We start from the raw sequence: 23,053 nt of genomic DNA on the forward strand, positions 1-23,053 counted from the left end.
AAAGAAATAAAGACATGTATTTATATGGTACTTTAACATTCACACTGCAATTCAATTCCTTTACACTTTTAACATTAGTCACTGTTGGAGTTCGGGAAGGGGTCAGTCAATTAAAAAAAGTCTAGAGACACATGGAACAAGGAGATGCTGGAATCTTGTGTAGAACCCAACTCAACGGATCAGGCAGCATCTCTGAAGGACATGGATAGGCGACGTTTGAGCTAACAAAGGTTAAATCCTAATCTACTTTAGGTTGAATCGTTAGACTATCGACATGCGCCTACACGTATTTAACTCATGCAAGACTTGGAGAGGTCCTGAACTTGGACATATCCTTCAAGAGACCCAGGGATATAGGTACAGAGTTCCCTGGAAGTGGATGCACAGGGAGATGAGGTGGTGAAGAAGCCCAATGCTATGCTTGCACCTACCCCTGGCCCCTCCCACCGTGACCGTGACAAGCGGACTGAAGCCCAGGCTGTTACCGAGACTGGTGACACTTACCCTCACAGATGTTGAGCTTCAGATTCTCAGCGATGTGATCAATGGCGCTGAAGTCCGAAGCGTAGAAGAAGTGTTGGTCCACGGGCTCCGAGGCGATTTCCCGCAGCTCATCCTCCACTGCCTTCCCAATGCCAACTGCATACATGGTGATGCCTGCAACAGTGGAACATACAGGGTCAGCTCAGCGCAGAGGGCAGTCCGATGGCACCTATCCATTGTAGGACCATTTGTGCAAGCTTGTGTTACTCCAGCTTGGTGTGTTTTCTTCAATATTACAATACCTGCAGCCTCTTGTGTTTTGCCCAATGTCACACTGCATCTGAACACAAAGGTAGTGGGGGGGCAGAGAAAGTTTACGCCAATGATTCCAGGAATTATTGGGTTAACATTTGATGAGCGTTTGACGGCCCTGGGTCAGTACTAGCTGGAGTTTAGAAAGATGAGGGGGGGGGGAGTCTCATTGAAATCTACCGAATAGTGAAAGGCCTGAATAGAGTGGATGCGGAGAAGATGTTTCCACTGGTGGGTGAGTCTAAGACCAGAGACCATAGCCTCAGAATAAAAGGATGTACCTTTAGAATGGAGATGAGGAGGAATTTCTTTAGTCAGAGGGTGGCAAATCTGTGGAATTAATTGCCATAGACGGCTGTGAAGGCTGTCAATGGTAAGGTGGAGATAGACAGGTTCTTGATTAGTAAGGAGGGTGTAAGGGTATGGAGAGAAAGGTGAGGGTATGGGGAGAAAGCAGGAAATAGGGCTGTGAGGGAGAGATAGATCAGCCACGATTGATTGGTGGAGTAGGCGATGGGCCGAATGGCATCATTCTGCTCTTACAACTTATGAACTTATGTCACACTGCGTCTGAACACAGATGCTAGACTGACTCAGCGGGTGTGGAGAACATGGATAGGTGACGTTTATGATTGGGACCCTTCTCCAATGTTCTCAGCGTTTATGTAGACGCAATGAACTGCAGATGCCGGTTTACAAAAAAAAAACACAAAGTTCTGGAGTAACTCTGCGTTTCAGGCAACATCTCTGGAGGACATGGATAGGTGACGTTTCAGGCCGGGACCCTTCATCAGACTGATTGCTGTCGGGGAGAGAGAAATTTGGGGAAGGCCATAGCCTGGTAAGTGATAGGTAGATACAGGGTGAGGAGGGCGGTTGGGGCTTGTTTGGCAAATGGGTGCCCAATGGGGTTGTGATGGGTGGCCAGAGGCGACAGAGGAAGAGAAGAAGGAGAAAAGAAGGAAAATGCAGTGGGAGGTTGGGGGGAGGGTGCATAAAATTGTAACATTTAATGTCCACTAGACCAACTGGGAATCATAGTGTCCCTGTCACACGGGAGGCCTGGTCCCCCAACGCACGCCGTTCCCCTTATTCCAGCACTCACCCATAGCCGCCAACTGCGCAGGGGTTTCTCAGCCTCCCCCATTATTAAACTTTTAAAAAATGCATTTGCACTTGCTAGGGCGAGCAGAACTCAGTGTACTTGGATAGCGACAATATTACGAACAAGTCTAAGCACAGGGAAAAAGCAGTAACTTTTTCCAAGTTTCTGCACATTTGTGAACGTTTTCATAAATAACTCGGGAAATAATGCATCAAATTTTCAGTTGAGGCGAGTTTTGACATCATGGTGTAAATCGCTATAGGAATATGTAAAAATGTACTCAGCGGGTCGGGCAGCACCTCTGGAGAACATGGGTAGGTGACGTTTAGGATTGGGAGCCTTCTCCAAAGATCTCAATGTTTGTGTAGCTGTAAGGAACAGCCGATGCTGGTTTTACTTAAAAGAAACATAGTGCTGGAGTAACTTGGCGGGTGAAACAAGATCTGTGGAGAACATGGATAGCTGATGGTTTGGCTCTCCAGAGATGCTGGCTGGCCCAGCTGAGCTGCTCCAGCACTTTTCTCAATGTTCACACCATTGGGTTGGAAGTCACTGAAGCAGAACCGATTCGTATGGGTGTCAGGGGTTCTGAGGAAAAGGCAGGAGAATGGGGTTGAAGGGGAGAGTTAGATCAGCCATGTTTGAATGGCGGAGTAGATTTGATGGGCCGAATGGCCTAATTCTGCTCCTATCCCTTGTGAACTGCATCTTACCTGCATCTTTGGCTTTCTTGGACCACTCTGAGATGCTGTCCTGAGAGCGGCCGTCGGTGAACACCACGCACACACGCGGGTAGTTGTCTGCCTCGGGTCTGGCCCCACCTGCGGTCGTGAAGCTGTTCTGCACCATGTGTTTGAGGGCCAGGCCGGTCATGGTGCCTTTCTCCATGTACTGCACCCCGCTCACCGCCGACTTCAAGGCTGCCGGCGAGCTGTGCTTGCCCAGGGGGAACTCGGTCCGCACACTGCTGGAGTATTGCACCAGGCCCACCCGCGTGCCCTGGCTGGACACGTCCAGCGCGTCCACAATGTTGTTGACAAACTTCTTCACCAGCTCAAAGTTCTCCGGGCGCACGCTCTTGGAGCCGTCAATGACGAAGACCAGGTCAATGTTGGCACGACTGCACTCTGTGTGGATAAACATCGGTGTTAGGTTGCGGCAAAGAGGTTTGGGAAGGATATAGAGAGGGAGGGGGCGAGGGGGATGAACGGGATGAGGATGCAATAAAACCATGGAGACATACAGCACGAAAACAGGCCCTTCAGCCCAACCTGCCCATGCCAAACATCAGCTAGTCCCACATGGCTGCATTTAGCCCAGATCCCTCTAGACTTTTGCCATCCACAGTTGGGGTGGGAAGCCACGGGTGGAAAGATGTAGAGAGGGGTTTTGGTAGAGAAGGGTAAGGGTGGTGGTAGATGGGAAGGCATTGTGGTGAGGATTGGGAAAGGGATTGGGAAGAGGTGGTGGAGGAATGGGAAGAGAGGGGTGTGGGGATTGGGAAAGAGATGGGAAGAGATTTGTGGTGGGATGGAACTGGAATGTGTGTGGGGATTGGAAAAGGGTGATGGAGGAATTGGGAAGGAGTGTGGGGGGGGGGAGGTGCAAAGAGATGGGGGAAGAGTTGTGGTGGAATAGGAAGAGGTGGAGGTGGGCTTGGAAAGAGTCGAGCATCGGGCAATAAGGGATGGAGAGGGACCGTGGAGAGATAGTGTTGGGGAGCAGGAAGGGATGGGGGTGCGGTTTTGGTAAAGTAGTGGGGAGAGGATGTGGTGGTTAAGAGATGGAGAAGATTCATGGAGAGATAGTGTTGAGGAATGTGAAGGTGGGGGGGGGGGGGTTAGAGAAGGGTCGGGGAGGGCAGTAGATGGATGACGCTGTGTAAAAGGGGTGTGAGCAAGAGATGGCGCCGGTGTGATACCCACTGTTGCAGCTCTTGCCGTCCTGGTTGAGTTGCCGCCCTGGTGGACAGATGCAGAAGTACGATCCTGGGGTGCTGACACACTCAAATTCACAGCCATGCTCCATCGTGTTACACAAGTTGACAGCTACACAGGTGGGAATCAAACAATATTATAGAATGGGTCTAAGAAGCTCTACAATCTGATCGGCTAAAAGCCGCTGCTGTACCGTGTCATTATTTTTACCGGATGCACGATCTGGAAAATAGCAGATTTCCTGGTTGACTTGCCCCCCCCCCCCCCGATTCTATAAAACAGATGATGCACAGTCTATTTCGTGCTTCAGTAGGAACTGTGTGCAACGGTAACTTTGGAATGGTCTAAAACACACTCGGCTGCGTTTCGTGGGTTTAAACCATTCCAAAGTTACCGTGTGCACACAATTCCTACCGACGCACTCAGACCTGTGCATCATTTGTATACTGACACACCAACGCTGTCTCTGGACCCGAGGCATCACGTGTCTGAGTACGTTGGATAGACATAGTTTAGTTTAGTTTAGTTTAGTTTAGCTGAGGTACAGTGGGACACTTTTTTGTTGTTTGCTATCCAGTCTGCGGAAAGACAACCCATGATTACAATCAAGTTATCCACAGTGCACAGATGCAGGATATAACGGGAATAGCGTTTAGTGCAGGATAAAGCGCAGTAAAGTCTGATCGATGATAGTCTGAGGGTCTCCAATGAGGTAGATAGTATCAGGGCTGCTCCTATCTAGTTGTTGGTAGGATGCTTAATTTGCATGATAACAGCTGGGAGGAAACTGTCTTCGAATCTGGAGGTGTGTGCTTCACACTTCTATACTTTTTGAAGGCTCCACTACCACCTCTGGCAGTACATTCCAGGTACCCACCACCTGTGTAAAAAACACCCGCACATGGCCTTTAAACTTTGCCCCTCTCATCTTAAAGCCATGCCTTCTAGCCTTTGATATTTCCACCCATTGAGAAAGGTTCTGACTGTCTCTCTTATCTATGCTTCTCATAACTTTATATACTAATGCCAGGTCTCTCCTCAGCCTCTAACCGTCCAGAGAAACAATCCAAGTTTGTCCAACCTCTCCGAGCTAACACCCTCTATTCCAGACAACTTTCAGGTGAACCTCTTCTGCACCCGCTCCATAGCCTCCACATCCTTCCTGTTAGGAGGTGGTCAGAATTGGGCAACAGTGCATTCCCTTCTCCCTCGCAGATTTGTCCAAACCTCTTTTGAAACTCTCTAGGGTGGCAAAGATGGTACAGTTTCTGCCAGAAACCCAGGTTTGATCCTGACCTCGGGTACTGTCTTTGTGTGGAGTTTTCAAGTTCTTACTGTGAACGCATGCGTTTGCCTCCAGGTAATCCGGGTTCCTCCCCCATCCCAAAGACGTGTGGGTTTGTAGATTAATTGGCCCTCTGTAAATTGCCCCTAACGTGTAGGGAGTGGATGAGAAAATGGGATTACATAGAACTTGTGTGAACGGGTGATTGAAGGTAGGCGTGGACTCGGGGGGCCGAAAGACCTGTTTCCTGCAGCATCTCTAAACTAAGGTGGTGCAGCAGTAGAGTTGCTGCCTTACAACGCCAGAGACCCCGGTTCAATCCTGACTATGGGTGCTGTCTATATGGAGTTTGTACGTTCTCCCCGTGACCTGCGTGGGTTTCCTTCAGGTGCTCCGGTTTCCTCCCACAATCCAAAGACGTACAGGTTTGTAAGCTAATTGGCTTGGTAAAATTGTAAATTGTCCCTAGTGTGTAGGATAGTGTTAGTGTACGGGGATCGCTGGTCAACGCAGACTCGGCGGGCCGAAGGGCCTATTTCCGTGCTGGATCTCTAAACTAAACTAAAATGCGGTAAGGTTCAAATTCCTACCACTTTCCAACTAAATAAAAAGAAAAATGACCAGATCAGCACCGTGCTATTTGCTGCCTGGTATTCTATCACCCCACATGCAGCATTTCCACAGTATTTTATTGCTTGCGTCAATAATGGTCGCATTTCCATTTTTGCCAAAGATGAACCAGGATCATATTGTTGCTTTGAAATGGTTCCAGTTCCATTTGACTCAATGGCCAGATGATCGGGACTTAAGCAATTTGGCAGAAGAAGAACCATCATCACAGGCACAATTTTATTTTTACACAGAGTGCTTGCATTATAGAAGGTTCTGCTAGATAGGAAGATTTATTCCAGCTACATCAGGGGATTTGATAAATAATTGATGTGTCAATAACTGCTTCTGCAGCATTGTCTTGCCTGTGAATAACTGCGCATGGAAGAGGGGCAAGATCAGGACATCAGGCCCCCCTGGTGACTGCGGTTACAATCAATAAGAGCTTGGGGTCATACAGTTTGGAATCTGGCCATTTGGCCCACTGATTCCATGCTAACCCATTTGCCCCAGTCTCACACCAACCCCATTTTATTATTCCCCAGGTTCTTCAGATTCTATCACTCGCATACATTATTCTTTTTATCCTGTATCTGAATATTGTGGACGGCTCGATTGTAATGCTGGATGATCTTTTTGCTGACTGGATAGCACTCACCAAAAAAGCTTTTCACTGCACCTTGGTATACTTGACAATAAATGAAACTAAACTAAACTAAACTATTTACAGTGGCCAAGTTTAATTCAAAGATACAGCATGGAAACAGGCCCTATAGCCCACCCAGTCCATGCTGACCATCGATCACCCGCTCACACTAGTTCTGTGTAGGTTAATTGGCTTTGGTAAAATTGTAAGTTGTCCCTGGCGTGTGGGATCATGCTAGTGTTTGGGGATTGCTGGTCGACGTGGACTTGGTGGGGCGAAGGGCCTGTTTCTGCACTATATCTCTAAAGTCTAATAACAAACTTAAAGCTAAACCTGCCGTGGAAATACGGCCCAGTTCACACTTGCTGTACCTTTGCAGGTTTTGCCATCACTCTGTAGTTCAAACCCGTCCTGACATGTGCAGTAGTATCCATTGAGAACGTTGACACACTCGTGCTGGCAACTGTGGTTCCCAAATGAACAGTAATTCACCACTGCAGAGAGGAAACGCAAAGTACAGGAGAGAAGACGTATGGCAGAAAGAATTGAATTGAATTGAATACATTTTATGAGGTAAATATGTATACATACAGGAATTTGCCTTGGTGCTTTGCTCGCAAGTAATAACACCATATACAGTAGACAATTAAAAATACGGAATAGTATGTGGTTATACTGTTTATCAGTCAGGGCATGGAGTAGTGAATCAGGAGGACCTGATACATCTTAGTCTGAAGAAGGGTCTCGACATGAAATGACACCTATTCCTTTTCTCCAGAGAGGCCGCCTAACCTGCTGAGTTACTCCAGCATTTTGTGTCAATCCTCGATGTAAACCAGCATCTGCAATTCCCCTTCCTACACATCTTGATAGGTCTTTGGTTAGGCCGCATTTGGAGAATTACGTGCTGTTTAGTTTAGTTTATAGATACAGCATGGAAACAGGCCACTCGGCCCACCGAGTCTGTGCCAACCAACAATGACCCGTACCCGAGCACCATCCTACACACTAGGGACAATTACAATCTTTACCGAGGCCAATTAACCTACAAACCTGCACGTCTTTGGAACGTAGGAGGAAACTGGAGCACCCAGAGAAAAGCCATGTGTTTACGGGGAGAACGTACAAACTTTGCACAGGATCAAATCTGGGTCTCTGGCGCTGTAAGGTTTCAATTCTACTGCTGTGCCACTGTGCTTCCCAATTACAGGAATTATCCTTCTGGCTGCCCCTTTACGGGAAGGATGTGCAGGATTTGGAGAGGGTGCAGAGGAGGTTTATCAGAATGATATGAAGTTCTGGAGTAACTCAGTGGGTCAGTCAGCATCCCTGGAGAACGACGCGTGTGATGTTTCGGGTCAGAACCCAGAGTGCAGAATATAGTTTGCAGCATTACCACAATGATGCTGGTTTTAGGGGCATTAGCTGTCAGGAAGGGCAGGACAGACTTGGGTTGGTTTCTCTGCAATGTCGGAGGTTGAGAGGTGTCCTAATCGAAGTATATAAAACAATGCGAGGCATAGACTGGGGAGACTGTCGGAACCTTTTTATTAGGATGGAAATTTCACACTCGAGGCATACCGTTAAGATGGGAGAGGCAAAATTGAAAGGGGAGATATGGGGCTAGTTTGTTTACACAGAGGGTGGTGGGTGCCTGAAACACGCTGCCAGGGCTGGTGGTAGCGGTGGAGGGTGGGGGGTGGGGGGGGGGGTATGTGGGGTGTGGGGCCCGATGGTTCGCTATAACTAAGTAAAGAATTATCATTGTATAAGTAGTAGAAACAAACAACTGCAGATGTAGTTAAAACATAAAAGGACACAACGTGATGTTATAGATCAGCGGGTCAGGCAACATCCATAGAGGACATGGATACGTGACGTTTCTGGTCCAGACCCTTCTACAGACAATCAGTCTGGAACTGGGCCTGGATTCCAGGTGAGTTGAGGGCCCCAGGCTGCTGGTTGCCGGGGGAGAGGCGAGGATCGATGGAGGCAATGGTCATTGTCGGAGTACGGGTCGGTGGTGGTGGTGGCGGCAGGCGAGGCCTGGAAGCGGCCGACGAGGCTGTGTGGGCCGGCGGAGGTCTCGGCAGCGAAGGTCGGTACATAGAAGCGAGGGTTTACTGTACTCACTGCTGCAGGACTTCTTGTCCCGGTTGAGGGTGTATCCCGGTCGACAGCGGCACTGGTAGGAACCGGGGGAGCTCACACAGATCTGCTCACAGCCGTGGTTTCCAAGGTCACAGAGGTTGAGGGCTGGAGAGAAAGACCATGACTTCATAAGTTCATAAGTTCTAGGAGCAGAATTGGGCTATTTCACCATTCAATCATGGCTGATCTATCTTTCCCTCTCAACCCCATTCTCCTGCATTCTCCCCATAACCCCCAACACCCTAATGCCCCTGTCCCACTTAGGAAACCTGAACGGACACCTCTGGAGACTTTGCGCCCCACCCAAGGTTTCCATGTGTTTCCCGGAGGTTCTCGGAGGTTCCCGGAGGTTTTTGTCAGTCTCCCTAATGGTCGAAAGTGGTTTCCGCTTCTTCTATGTTCCGGCGATTATTTCAAAAAATTCAAAACCGGCCGCGACAAAAAATGGGTTGCCGTTTTAAAAATCGGTAATTTTTTAGTCGAAGCCGGTTGCAATGCTAGTTGAAGGTGGTTGCTGGAGGTTGCAGTTGGTTGCTGGAGGTTGCAGTTGGTTGCCGGAGGTTGCAGTTGGTTGCCGGAGGTTGCAGGTAGTGGAAGGTAAGAACATCAGAAGTTCGCAGTGCACAAATACAGGGTAAAGGGAATATTGTTTAGTGAGATAAAGCCCAGGAAATTATGTTAAAAGATAGTTCAAAAGGTCTCCAATTATATCAATGGTAGGACAGGACTGTTCTCTAGTTGGTGATAGTATAGTTCGGTTGCCCGATAACAGCTGGGAAGAAATTGCAGTGGCTGCCTCGCCAACAGTCTGTCTGTCCTTTCTTCCTTTTGTTATTTTTAGTATGTGGTAAAAAGTATGTTTTAATGTTCCTTGGTTTGTTTTATGTGGGGGGTGGGGAAGCTTTATTTCAATCTTTTACCTCGACAGAGATGCGATTTTCTTCTGTATCGTATCTCCATCCCCATTGCGGCCTAACATCGTGGAGTTGGCGGCCTTTCCTGGAGAACGACCCAGCGCTCCAAGCCACCAGAGTCTGTGGGACTTAAACACCGCGGAGCTTGCGATCCCTTTGCCGCGGATCAAAGCTCCAGCCTGTGGACTTTAACATCGTGAAGCCCGCGGTCTCTGGTAAGAAGAGGCCGATACGGGAGCTCCATGCCTCGGGAGTTTCAATCACCCCGATGGGGGCTCCGATCATCGGCTGCAGGGGCTTTGATCGCACCAGCTGCGGATGGTTTATCTGCCCCGACCGCGGGAGAACAAATAGGAAGAAGTTTGAACTCTATTGCCTTCCATCACAGTGAGGAATGTGGAATCCACGGTGGTGGATGTTTATGTTAACTTTCATGTGGTTGTGTGTCTTGTTGCTTTTCACTTAGTATGGCCGTATGGTAACTCAAATGTCACTCTACCTTAATTGGCACATGTAACGATAAACTGACCTGGAAACCTTGCAACCTGATAAAATGCTTTCAGCTGCCCTATATGTAGAATTGTTGTTGGTGAGAGTTGTTGGGGACATGCAAAACTTCCCACACCTTCTAAGGAAGTTGAGGCGTTGGTGCATTCTTGCACATTCTCCTTCTCTCACTCCTCTCTCTCTCTCGTACACTCTCCATGGCTCTCACTCCCTCTCTTATTTGTGTTCTCTTTTGACCCTCTGCCTTGTTCTTGCGAAGAAAGAGGTCAGTGGACCAAGAGTGGTTCGCATGGCAAAAGAACGTTGCTCTCGGTCTTATTGGCCTTTTGTCTGTCTATATGCTTTACTCTTTGCCTTGCTCAAAGGTTATGGGGAGAAGGAAGGAGAATGGGGTTGAGAGAGAAAGATAGGCCAGCCATGAATGAATGGCGGAGGAGACATGATGGGCCGAATGATTTAATTCTGGGAATTGTGGCTGGGAACTGAGTGACGGTGGAGGTACTCACGGGAGCAGGTCTTCATGTCACGGTTGAGGGTGTATCCAGATCGACAGCGACAGTGAAAGGAGCCGGTGGTACTGACGCAAATGTGTTCACATCCGTGCTCTCCCAGCTCACAGAGGTTAGTGGCTGCAAGGGGGAAGGTACAGAAGAGTTAACACACGGGTGACAATAACATCTACCCCATGAGCCAAATATTGCTTCAATGTCATAGACTACGTAATATTACTTTTAGTTTCGGACTACCTTTGATCGGACTTTAATGTGTTTCTCTTGCGCTAAACGTTATTCATGCCATTCCCTTTATCATGTAGCTGTACACTGTGGATGGGCACGATTGTAATCATGTATATTCTTTGCGCTGACTGGTTAGTGAGCAACAAAAGCTTTTCACGGTACACATGACAATAAATTAAACTCAAACTCAAACAGGTCCTTTGGTCCGCCAAGTCAGTGCCGACCAGCGATCACCCGTTCACATTAATTCTATGTTATCCCACTCTCGACACACCAGGGGCAATTTACAAAGGGCCAAACAACCTACAGACCTGCGCACCATTGAAATGTGGGAGGAAGCTGGAGCACCTGGAGAAAACCCACGCAGTCACAGGGAGAACCTACAATCTCCACACTGACGGCACCCATAGTCGGGATTGAACCTGGGTCTCTGGCACTGAGAGGCAGCAGTGCTCCCATTATGCAACTGTGCCCACTAGGTATTATTGAACCTTGTGGTCAGGGTTTCAGATTCCACATCAATAGATGATGATGATGATGATGATACTTTATTTCCATGCTTTATTCATTTCCAATATACACCTACGCTTGCCAATATAAACCAACCTATAGGGCCGTGAGGACAGTGGATGGGATCTATGGATAAAGAAGGCAATGTTCAACTCAAGATGACACCATTATAGAATAAGAAGTAGAGGTCGACCATCCTCCACCATTATGATGCTGGTAGACACAAAAAGACACAAAGTGCTGGGGAAGGTCAGGAGGTCAGGCAGCATCTCAGGACACCATGAATAGGTGATGTTTTGGGTCAGGACCCTTCTTCAGACTGTTTGTGGATGGATGGAGAAAGCTGGATGAGAGGAAGTGCAGGACAAAGCCGGGCAAGCGATATGTGGAAACCTATCCATGCTATACAGAAATGATGCCTGACTGGCAAGTATTGCAACAGCATTTGGACAGGTGCATGGATAGGAAAGGTTTAGAGGGACAAAATGCGTAGGAAAGATCTGCAGATGCTGGTTTAAATCAGAGGTAGACACAAAATGCTGGATTAACTCAGTGGGACAGGTGGCATCTTTGGAGAGAAGGAATGGGTGACCCGAAACATCACCCATTCCCTTTCTCCAGAGATGTTGTGTGTTCCACTGAGTTACTCCAGCATTTTGTGTCTGCCTGAGTTTCGAGGGACATGGGCCAAACGCGGACAGGTGGGGCTAGTGTAGATGAGGCATCTTAGTTGATGTGGATAAAGGGCCTGTTTGACCCGGAAGAAACCCACACGGTCACAAGGAGAACGTGCAAACTCCACACACAGACAGCAGCCAAGCTCAGGAACAAATGAGAGAATGTGGCGACCAGATGTAGTGAAGGAGTACGTACGGCTGCAGGTCTTCTTGTCCTGGTTCAGTCTGAAACCAGAGCGGCAGCTGCATCGGTAGGACCCCGGGGAGCTGTTGCAGATCTGTTCACAGTCGTGATCACCATGGGAGCACAGGTCAATGGCTGCAGACACAAACACAAACACGTCAGAACAACACAGACAACTCCCGCGATACAGATTTTCCAGAAATGCACCGTTAAAGAATTTAGGCTTTAGAGATACCACGCAGAAACAGGCCCTTCGGCCCACTTAGTCCACCCTGACCAGCGGCACTCACGCTATCCTACACACCAGGGCCATTTTTTTACAATCTTATCAAAGCCTGCATGTCTACGGAGGTTGGGGAAAGATCTAACGGGGCTATTAGGGGCAATTATTTTCACACAAAGGGCGGTGGGAGTATGAAACAGCTGCTGGTAGAGTATCGGGGTGGATTCTACCAGTCACCTACGTGGGATAATTTACACAGGGCCAATTAACCTACAAACCCTCACGTCTCTGGAGTGTGGGAGGAAACCGGAGCACCCGGAGAAAACCCACGCTCACAGGCAGAATATACAAATTCTGCACAGACAGCATCCTTGGTCAGGATCGAACCCGGGTCTCTGGCACTGTAAGACAGCAACTCTACCCGCTGCGCCACTGTGCCGCTCCCTCTGAAATACATTATAAACCTCTGCCCACAAACGTGAGATATGTAATACTCTACCGGACTGTTTGTAGGAAAATAATTTCACTTCATTAGCACAAGTGACAATAAACTTCCATTGATTTTCAATCCTCTCTCCAGTTTATTTTTCAAATGTCATCACTTGCCCCCTCTAGTGGGGGAATGAGATAAGCATCAAGAGTCAAAAGTGTTTAATTGTCAAGATCAGCTTATATCAGACTGAAGAAGATTCCCGACTGTCCATTCCCTCCAGAGATGGGACACAAAGTTCTGGAGTAACTCAGCAGGTTAGGCTGCATCCCTGGAGAACATGGCTAGGTGACATTTCGGGTTAGGCCCCTCCAGTAATGCTGCCTGAGCCGCTGAGTTAATCCGGCACTTTTGTGTTTTATTTTGTAACGCAGCGCCTGCGGTTCCTTGTGACTAATTTCTAACTAAGGTGTGTATATGAAGCAGCCCCCACACCTACCTGTGCAGGTCTTCTTGTCTTCATTCAGCACATAACCCTCTCGGCAGGCACAGTGGAAGGAGCCTGTGCTGGAGACACAGATCTGCTGGCAACCATGTCTACCGTCAGCACACAGGTCTTGAGCTGGAAAGTTAGACACAAGCATCAATACTGGGTGCTGTTTGGTCCTGGGATTAGATCATGGTAAGCAAACGAGGCATTCACTATAGCCGGGTGTATGATATAGACCATAGACAGTAGACCATAGAACGTAGGGCAGAGGGCAGAGGGCAGAGGGCAGAGGGCAGAGGGCAGAGGGCGCAGGGCACAGGGCAGAGGGCAGAGGGGCAGAGGGCAGAGGGCAGAGGGCAGAGGGCAGAGGGCACAGGGCACAGGGCACAGGGCACAGGGCACAGGGCACAGGGCACAGGGCACAGGACACAGGGCACAGGACACAGGACATATAAACAGAATATTTTACAAGACATTGAACTTTTTGTCATGTTATGATGATCACGTCTAAAGAAATATCTTGACCCCAAACCCGTTGTCGGTTCATTCCCTCCAAGTGTCAAGAGAGAGTTAAGAGTGTTTAAATGTCATATGTGGTGACAATGAAACGACTAACAACTTACAGCATATAACAGCCCAGTAAACACAGTACTCATAGATAACGCATAATAAAAACACAATAAATTAATAACTAATAATTCTACTTCTAGTGCCAAAAAGCTTTGTGTCTAAATGACAGTTAAGACACCAGGCTGATATTAACATTGTAATGCTATTATAATACTAATGTCAGTCAGCCGCCTTATGTCTATCACATAGACACTAGCAGAGTGCCAGTCATGAGTATAATAGATATGTGATTTATCTCTTAAATATATCACATGCTGGTTAATAAATAACTGTTAAAGGCAAAAACAGGTTTATTGGAAGTTATTGCAAGGCAAAACTGAGTGGAATGGAACTAAAGGCAGATAACAGACCAATACCCACCACACAATTTGTCCTGGAACGTTTTGGCAAACTGTTCGATCAGGTCAAAGGTCTCGACCAGGAAGACGTGCTCTTCCAGGGGCAAGGAGGCCATAGCTCTGAGGGAGCTCATCTCTGCCCTCTGCACCCCAACGGCGTAGATCTCGATACCCGCCTCTCGAGCCCGAGCTGCCACCTCAGTGACCCTGTCCTGGGGTCGCCCGTCCGTGACAATGATGGCGACTCTGGGAATCTTCATGGACAGGGGACGGACACCTTCCCGCTCACTGAAGGCCACATTCATGGCGTACTGGATGGCCAGGCCGGTCATCGTCCCTTGGGCTAGAGGGATCACCTCCTTGATGCTCTTGACCATGTCAGCTTTCTTCTGGAACGTCTTGAAGGAGAAGACATTCTGGATTTGGCTGGAGTATTGGACCAAACTCACCCGGCTGGCGTCTGGCCCCACCGTCAAGAAGTTGACCATGTCAATGACAAAATTCCTCATCAACTCAAACTCGAAGGGACGAACACTCCGGGAGCTATCGATGACGAACAGAAGATCAATGGGACCGGTGGTGCACCTTCTGTCTGCAAAGAGAGACGGGACATGTTGCAGTTCAATACCATATTCATCAAATTGGGCAGCTTACAACCCAGGGGTTCACAGAGGGTCTCGACCCGAAAAGTCACCTATGACACTGCCTGACCCTCTGAGTTACTTCAGCTTTTTGTGTCTATCTTCGATATGAATATTGATTTCTCTATCTTGAAGTAACCCTTGCATCTCCTCTCTCTCTGTGTCCCTCCCCCACCCTTGTCGCCATACTAGTTTCACTGTTGTCTTGCCACCGTTTGTATCACTCGTTATTACCTTTCACACAACCAACAATGGACCACCTTTCCTTGATTATCGTTGTTAGTTTTGATCTGTCTTTTTGCATATCGTTCATTCATTTGTTCTATGTACCTTTTCATATCTCTCAGTTCCCTCTCCCCTGACTCAGTCTGAAGGATCTTGAAACATCACCTATTCCTTTTCTCCAGAGATGCTGCCTGATCCGCTGAGTTACTCCAGCATTTCATGTCTGACCACAACATTTTGTGTTGGCCCTACACCTCAAGATTCTTAGGACATCAATGTTCCTCAGAGTCCAGCCATTTCCCTTACACTTTTCACTTGCACCTGACCTCCCAAAAATGCACCAGCGTACACCTTAAACTCCATCTGCCATTCCTCTGCCCAAATTTCCAATGGATTCACGAAAATGTGGGAATTAGGAGCTGGAAAGTGTGTGAATTAGGATCAGCATCTGTAGTTCCTTCCTGTACAAAGTATCTACCAAGTGGGCACCCCCAACAATCATGTAAACATTCACAGCCCAGTGGAGTGCCTCGATGGTGGAGTGGGCCGCTGGAGGCCCTGCTGCAGCCTGGGGCTCGGGTGGACCAGGCGACGCTCCAAGAGGCCGAGCGCATGGACCGGACACGGCCTGCAACAGTGGAGCAACGGCGGAGGATACCAACGGCTATACTTGTCCAGGCCAACACTGGGGACCTCATTGAAATTGACCAAATAGTGAAAGGTCTGGACAGAGTGAATGTGGAGAAGATATTTCCACTTGTGGGAGAGTCTAGGACCAGATGCCAGAGCCTCAGAATAAAAGGACATACCTTTAGAAAGGAGATGAGAAGGAATTTATTTGGCCAGCGTGTGGTGAGTCTGTGGAATTCATTGCCAAAGACGGCAGTGGAGGCCAAATCAATGAATATTTTTAAGGTGAAGATTGACGGATTCTTGATTAGTAAGGGTGATACGGTCAGGTCAAGAACCCTGCACTCACAACAACTGGGACTTGAAAATGGCACCAAATCTAGAGACTTTGTATACTGTCTTAGTGTACTACTGCTATACACTTATACTGTATCTGAGTTGCTTATCTAAATGCTTGTGTGTAGTGATACTTGTACTGAACTGTATACAAAAGTGGATTTCACTGTACATTCGTACACGTGACAAATAAAGTTCCATTGAACCATTTCTATGTGTGTGTGGCAACACCAAAATACAATGCCGTTACTCACCTGGCTACTCTGAAAGCACCTCCCATACCTGTGTCCTCCCAGCAAGAACACAATAGGAGCAGGAGAGACACAAAATGCTGGAGTAACTCAGCGGGTCAGGAAGCATCTCTGGAGAAAAGTGAGGGTGATGTTTCAGGTTGGGGACCCTTCTTCACATTGACCCAAAACATCACCTATCCTTTTTCTCAAGAGATGCTGCCTAATCTGCTGAGTTACTCCAGCACTTTGTGTCTTTTTTTTTTGTAAACCATCATCTGCAGTTACTTGTGTTGACCATAAACCATTGTTCTTCAAGGTTTGTTATCCAACTCCAAGGTCCATCTTACCTGCGAGCATTTTGTCCCTTATCTTCATCTGTTTTATTCTGGCGGACTGAACGCCCTCCATTAGTAGGACTTCTGTTATGAGGAGTAAAGCGGTTGCCAGGGCAAACTTCATGGTTCACGGTGAGGAGTGGGGTTGACTGAGAGATAGAAACCTGGGCAGAGAAGAAGATAAAACATTTATCAACACAAAAGAACAGCATTGAATCCGTCTATTACTGGATGTCCTTGTCTGGAAATACACCACACCCTTGCAAAAAACGGACCTCTGTGTAACGGATTTTGGTTATAGCGGACCGTGGCCTCCGTTGCACTGCCCCCCACCCCCTGCCCACGTCCGCCAGTTACCTGACGAGCTGGCGCCACGTGGTGGGAGCTTAGGGTTACTGGAGCGGAGCAAGCGAGCAGCGTGAGGGTAACTGGGCCCCTCCCTGGCGCACCAGCGTGTGTGTGCCGGGGGCTCTGAGACTCCCCACCTGTAACATCCAAGGCCGCACGAAATTGCAGAGAGATATGGATATAGCCCAGACCATCAGACAAACCAACTTCCTTTCCATTGACTTAATCTACACTTCATGCTGCATCTGCAAGGCCACCAGCATAATCATGGACGAGTCTCACCCCGGACACTCTCCCATCAGGCAGGAGGTTACAGAAATGTGAAGATGCACACCTCCAGATTCAGTTCCAGTTTCTTCCCAGCTGTTATCAGGCAACTGAACCACCCTATCATCAACTAGGCAGTGGTCCCAATCTACCATCATCCTCGTTGGAGGCCTTCGGGCTATCTTTAATCGGACTTTACTGGACTTGTTTTCCTGCACTAAACATTATTCCCTTTATTTGGTATCGGTCTACTGTGGGCGGCTAGATTGTAATCATGTGTAGTCCTGTCACTGGCTGGATAGCACGCAACAAAAAAGCTTTTCACTGTATTTCGGTAGACATGATAATAATAAACTAAACTAAACTAAACTAAAGTGCAGATGGCACACAAAAATGCTGGAGAAACTCAGCGGGTGCAGCAGCATCTATGGAGCGAGGGAAATAGGCAACGTTTCAGGCCGAAACCCTAAGGGTTTCGGCCCGAAACGTTGCCTATTTCCCTCGCTCCATAGATGCTGCTGCACCCGCTGAGTTTCTCCAGCATTTTTGTGTACCTTCGATTTTCCAGCATTTGCAGTTCCTTCTTAAACAATAAAGTGTAGATGGCGTTGAGGGAGGCTAGTTTGTGTGATGGACGGGGCTACATCCACAGCTCTCTGCAATTTCCTGAGGACTGGCTGCTTCTGAACAGTGTTGTCCCGATGTTTTTCAAATGAGTTTGGCAAAAAAAACCCACAGAAAGTGTTGGCGTAACTCAACGGCTCAGGCAGCATCTCGGGAGAACACGAATAGAGAACACAGTGGGTCAGCGGTAGAGTTTGTGCCTTATAGCTCCAATGACCTGTGTTCGATCCTGACTATGGGTGCTGTCTGTACGGAGTTTGCATGCTCTCCCTGTGACCACGTGGGTCTTCTCCACGTTTCCTCCCACACTCCAAAGACATACTGGTTTGCAGTTTGACACAAAATGCTGGAGGAAGTCAGCGGGACAGGCAGCATGCCCGGAGAGAAGGAATAGGTGACCTTTCGGGTCGAGACCCTTCTTCAGACTGATCATGTCTTTTTGCAGGTTAATTGGCTTCGGTAAAATTGTAAATTGTAGCATAGTGTAAGTGCACGGGATGATTGCTGGACGGCACGGACTCGGTGGGCCGAAGGGCTTGTTTCCTGTACGGTTTAAACATGATGTTTTGGGTCAGGACCCTTCTTCAGACTGAAGAATAGTTTGGCATCTGGATATCAGACTGGAAAGAGACATTGTCGGTCTGAATGGGAACTGGAGCAAGAACAAAGCTTTAAGGAAGAAAAGTGGCAAGATTTTGTGCGAGGCAGTGAGTCTCCACAAACATGGCAGCTGTATTTGCTCAAAGACTCCGGTGGAGAGTTTATCTTCCAGTAAAGTTGATTCAGATGAAAGTTACACAAACCAACCAAAACAAGCTGCAGAATCAACCTCAAAGCCAAAGATCTTGTGCGATAATCCCTTTCCCACACTCTTTAGTCTTGCTTTTCCGAAAGAGACTGCCAAATTCAACTATCACTAGGTTTACGAGGGGAATTGCTTCTTGTGGTTTAATCTATATACTTTGAACTGAATTAAATCTGTCCAGAACTTTATTTCCTGTGACTGGATAATGTTACGGTACCAAGATGTGACTCGAAAACACTTTGCTCTATTTTTCAACGTTTTCAAAAGGGGGTCACAGATATAAACGCCTCTATGGCTATGGATTACATCTGGAATTAGGTGCTCCAGAAATTGAAGAGAAACTTCTTTACCCAAACGAGTTGCCTGCTGATTCTAGAGGTTTTCACAGATTGGACAAACTTGGGTTGTTTTCTTTAGAACTTCAGAGTTTGTGGGAAGACCTGAGGGAAGCATCTACAATTATCAGAGGCATAGATAGGGTGGACAGTCAGAACCTTTTCCCCAGGGTGGAAATATCCAAGACTAGACAACATAGCTTTAAGGTGAGAGTGGGGAAGTTTAATGGAGTTGTGCGGGGGAAGTTGATTTTACACAGAGGGTGATGGGTGCCTGGAACACACTGCCAGGGCTGGTGGTGGAGGCAGATACGATAGTGGTGTTTAAGGGGCTTTTAGATAGGCTCATGTCTATGCAAGGAACAGCGGGATATGGATTAAGTGCAGGCAGATGAGATTAGTTTTTGGCATCATGTTCGGCACAGACATTGTGGGCTGAAGGGCTTGTACTCGTGCTGTACTGTCCTATATTCTGGACTTTCTTGGTTCTTGGTTCTCTTTCAGTCTCTCTTCCACGCTTGCAATTGTCTGGAATAAATGATCTGATGTGTGTACCAAGCCTATCATCATTATTACATTATCTGTCCCATTTAATTCTTATTAGAGCAATATTTTAACCATTAATTTATTTAATAGACCTATGATTCAATCATAGGATGAGTAATTTTCATTTAATGTTGCCATCTTCACTCAGCTCATATATAAATAGCTGTTTAATTCTCCCCCTGTCATTTCTACAAACATCCGGCCGTTAATTGAATCAAGAATCTAAACATCGGGTGAGTTTAATTGCCCATTTTTCATACTCGATGGTGTATTTTTTTTTTTCTTATCCGCCTTGTGTCCAATTGTGATCGGATCAAAGCCAAAGTATATGGGAACAAAGAGACACACAAAATGCTGGAGGAACTCAGCAGGTCAGGCAGCATCTGTGGAGAACATGGATAGGTGACATTTCAGATCGGGACTCTTCTTCAGACTGATTGAAGTGGGAGGTGGAGGGAGAATCCTTATATCCGATGCATAAAGGGTTGGATTCATTATGGAAATTTTGTGGCGGGGTGGTTTTGAATAGAGGCAAGCTGGGGCAGAAAGTGTGAATGTTTAGCCTCCTGAGATAGGCACGAAGTGCTGGCGTAACTCAGCAGGTCAGGCAAAAAACTCACGGATGGAAATCTGAAACATAACAGGGGGGGGGGGGGGGGGGGGGGGGGGGGGGGGGACGGTGGCGCAGCAGTAGAGGCTGCATTACCGTGCCAGAGGCCGGGGTTCATCCTGACTACGGGTGCTGTCTGTATGGAGTTTGTATGTTCTCTCTATGACCGTGTGAGTTTTCTCCAGGTTTGCTCCAGTTTCCTCCCACACACACCAAAGGTGCACAGGTTTGTAGGTTCATTGGCTCCGGTGGGGGGGGGGGGGGGGGGGGGGGGATAGTGTGGTGATTGATTTAATAGGAACCCTAGGGGGCAACTTTTCGTTTATTAGACATACTGTGTGGGTTCGTACCTTGCCCACGTGCATGAAATCACTAGCTGCCTGCCTGAGGACGTAATTGAGGCAGGTACTATCGCAACATTTAAAAAACATTTGGACAGGTACATGGATAGGATAGGTTTAGAGGGATTATGGGCCAAATGTAGCCAAATGGGACTAGCTTACATGGGAAAGAGTTGACAAGGAACTGCAGATGCTGGTTTTGCAATGAGTATATGGAACCACCTCCCAGAGTAAGTGGTTGAGGCAGGTACAATGACCGAGGTTTAGAGAGATGTGGGCCAAACGCAGGCAGCTGGGACTTGTGTAGATGGGAAACGTTGGTTATTGTGAGCAAGTTGGGCCGAAGGGCCTGTTTCCACGCTGTATGGCTCTATGACGATGACTCTATGAGCAGATAGCTTGGTTCAACCAGCTAGCTTAGGCAACTGTCAGGATAGCGTATTGGGTGGATGGGTGGGGAGAGGGAGGAGGGGGGGGGGATACTAACAGCTTCAAGTCTGAACTGGGATGATGGAAGGAGGTATCCATATTCCCATATATCAGGAAGCATTATTGTTCTGTTAACTGTCCCTAATTCCTGGCAGCAATCATATTCCATTTGGTTTTGCCTTGCAATAATTTCCAGTAAAACTGTTTGCCTTTTACAGTTATTTATTAACCAGTGTGTGACACATTTAAGCAATAAGTCACGTATATATTATACTCTGGGCTCGTTTTCTGTTTGTGTTGTTGCCTTAACTCTGTCATGTAGACACAAAACTATTTGATTCTAGTATTAAGGTTATTAATTTATTGAGTTGGAGTTTATTAATATACTATCTGTGTGTATTGTGTTTATGGGCCCGTTGTGCTGCTGCAAGTAAGAACTGTGTTGTTTTGATGTTGCTACATATGACAATTACACACTCTTGAATCTCTCTTGACTCTTGGAGGGAACGGACAGATGACACACCTTTAGAATGGAGATGATGAGGGATTTCTTTAGTCAGAGGGCGGTGAATCTGTGGAATCCATTGCCACAGACGGCTGTAGAGGACAGATTTTACTTCGGAGTCACGTGAGTGACTACGTGAAGAACCCGCTTCCAACGCATGCGTGTCATATCGCTACACGGAAACCATTTTACGTTCAACAATATAATTTGCCCGAAAGGTTACAGGGCTATGATTTTCAATTAATTTATTTTTTCGTTATACCACACAACTCTTTGTATAAGTGTGTTTTAAAATTACTAATGATGCTCTCTCCCAATACCCAAGGCAGTTGTGAAGCATGGACTCGTTCCACGGCATGAGGTCACAGAGCTTTGAAATCTTCACGTAGTCACTCACGTGACTCCGAAGTAAAATAGTAAGATTAAACAAGAACTTACCAGTTTGAAGTTTGATCTGTATTTTATGAGGAGGAACGTTGAGGGAATACGTGCCCTCCGCTCCCACCCTCCTATGATCATATCAAAAACTGGTATCTCTTTGATAATCTTACTATGTTAGGTCATTATAGGTTTCTGTGACCTCACACCGCTGCTTTGAAGTATGGCACGCATGCGTTGGAAGCGGGTTCTTCACGTATTCCCTCAACGTTCCTCCTCATAAAATACAGATCAAACTTCAAACTGGTAAGTTCTCTTTTAATCTTACTATTCTTGATAAGTAAGGGCGTCGAAGGTTACGGGGACAAGGCAGCAGAATGAGGTTGAGAGGGAAAGTTAGATCAGCCACGATTAAATGGCGAAGTAGACAAGATGGGCCTAATTCTGCTTCTGAAATTGACGTATGAAATTATGAATTTGCGACATTTTGGATCAAGGCATTATTTCACACCCGATCATCATAACACGGCAACACATGAGGTAAGAAGATCACATCTTCCTAATGATCCTCAAATTGCCTTTCAGCAGAAGGTTTATTTTAACCAGCTAGATTAGGGTGCATCAATGTCTATCCACCACTTAGGAAAAAAATAATATCCAAAATGATAAGGCAAGTGCCTAGCATTAGCAGTGAGAATATTGTGGAAGATACTGCATGGAAATAGGCCCGTCAGTCCATCGAGTCCACACCGACCATCAATCACTCATTCTATATTATCCCACTTTACAGAGAGCCAATTAACCTATAAACCTGGTGGTAGACAAAAGTGCTGGAGAAACTCAGCGGGTGCAGCAGCATCTATGGAGCGAAGGGTTTCGGCCCGAAACGTTGCCTATTTCCTTCGCTCCACAGATGCTGCTGCACCCGCTGAGTTCCTCCAGCACTTTTGTCTACCTTCGATTTTCCAGCATCTGCAGTTCCTTCTTAAACCTATAAACCTGCACCTCGTTGGGATGTGGGGGAAACCCATGTGGTCATGGGGAGGACGGAAAAACTCCACAAGGGCAGCACCTGAGGTTGGGATGAAACCCGGGTCCCTGGCACCATTTAGCAGCAGCTCTATCAGTTACGCCACTGTGCCACCCAGTTGCACAATTTCCTCTGTGTCCTAAATAGTTGTTATTCAACGAACCAGCACATTGAGAGAGCTCACTTATAGAATGGCTGCAGTCGTTCCTACAGTACAGGACATGGAGGGGGTGGTTCCACTAGTCTAGGACCAGAGGGCATGGCCAC

At 47.3% G+C, this 23,053-nt stretch overlaps 1 protein-coding gene across 1 annotated transcript in view; it reads right to left on the bottom strand.

Moving 5' to 3' along the window:
• The window catches only part of matn4 (matrilin 4), a 40,128-nt gene that overhangs the window by 5,061 nt on the left and 12,014 nt on the right, over positions 1-23,053 (bottom strand). The window contains exons 2-11 of the mRNA XM_055652277.1: positions 16,581-16,732; positions 14,191-14,760; positions 13,210-13,332; positions 12,070-12,192; positions 10,456-10,578; positions 8,511-8,633; positions 6,749-6,871; positions 3,826-3,948; positions 2,614-3,027; positions 505-657 (exon numbers count right to left, since the gene is read on the bottom strand). Coding sequence (XP_055508252.1) covers positions 505-657; positions 2,614-3,027; positions 3,826-3,948; positions 6,749-6,871; positions 8,511-8,633; positions 10,456-10,578; positions 12,070-12,192; positions 13,210-13,332; positions 14,191-14,760; positions 16,581-16,692 — 1,987 coding nt within the window. The 5' untranslated portion in view covers positions 16,693-16,732. The remainder of the gene's footprint in view (positions 1-504; positions 658-2,613; positions 3,028-3,825; positions 3,949-6,748; positions 6,872-8,510; positions 8,634-10,455; positions 10,579-12,069; positions 12,193-13,209; positions 13,333-14,190; positions 14,761-16,580; positions 16,733-23,053) is intronic.

This window comes from Leucoraja erinacea, chromosome 21 (genome assembly GCF_028641065.1).
Source record: "Leucoraja erinacea ecotype New England chromosome 21, Leri_hhj_1, whole genome shotgun sequence".
In the NCBI taxonomy this organism is placed as follows: Eukaryota; Metazoa; Chordata; class Chondrichthyes; order Rajiformes; family Rajidae; genus Leucoraja; species Leucoraja erinaceus.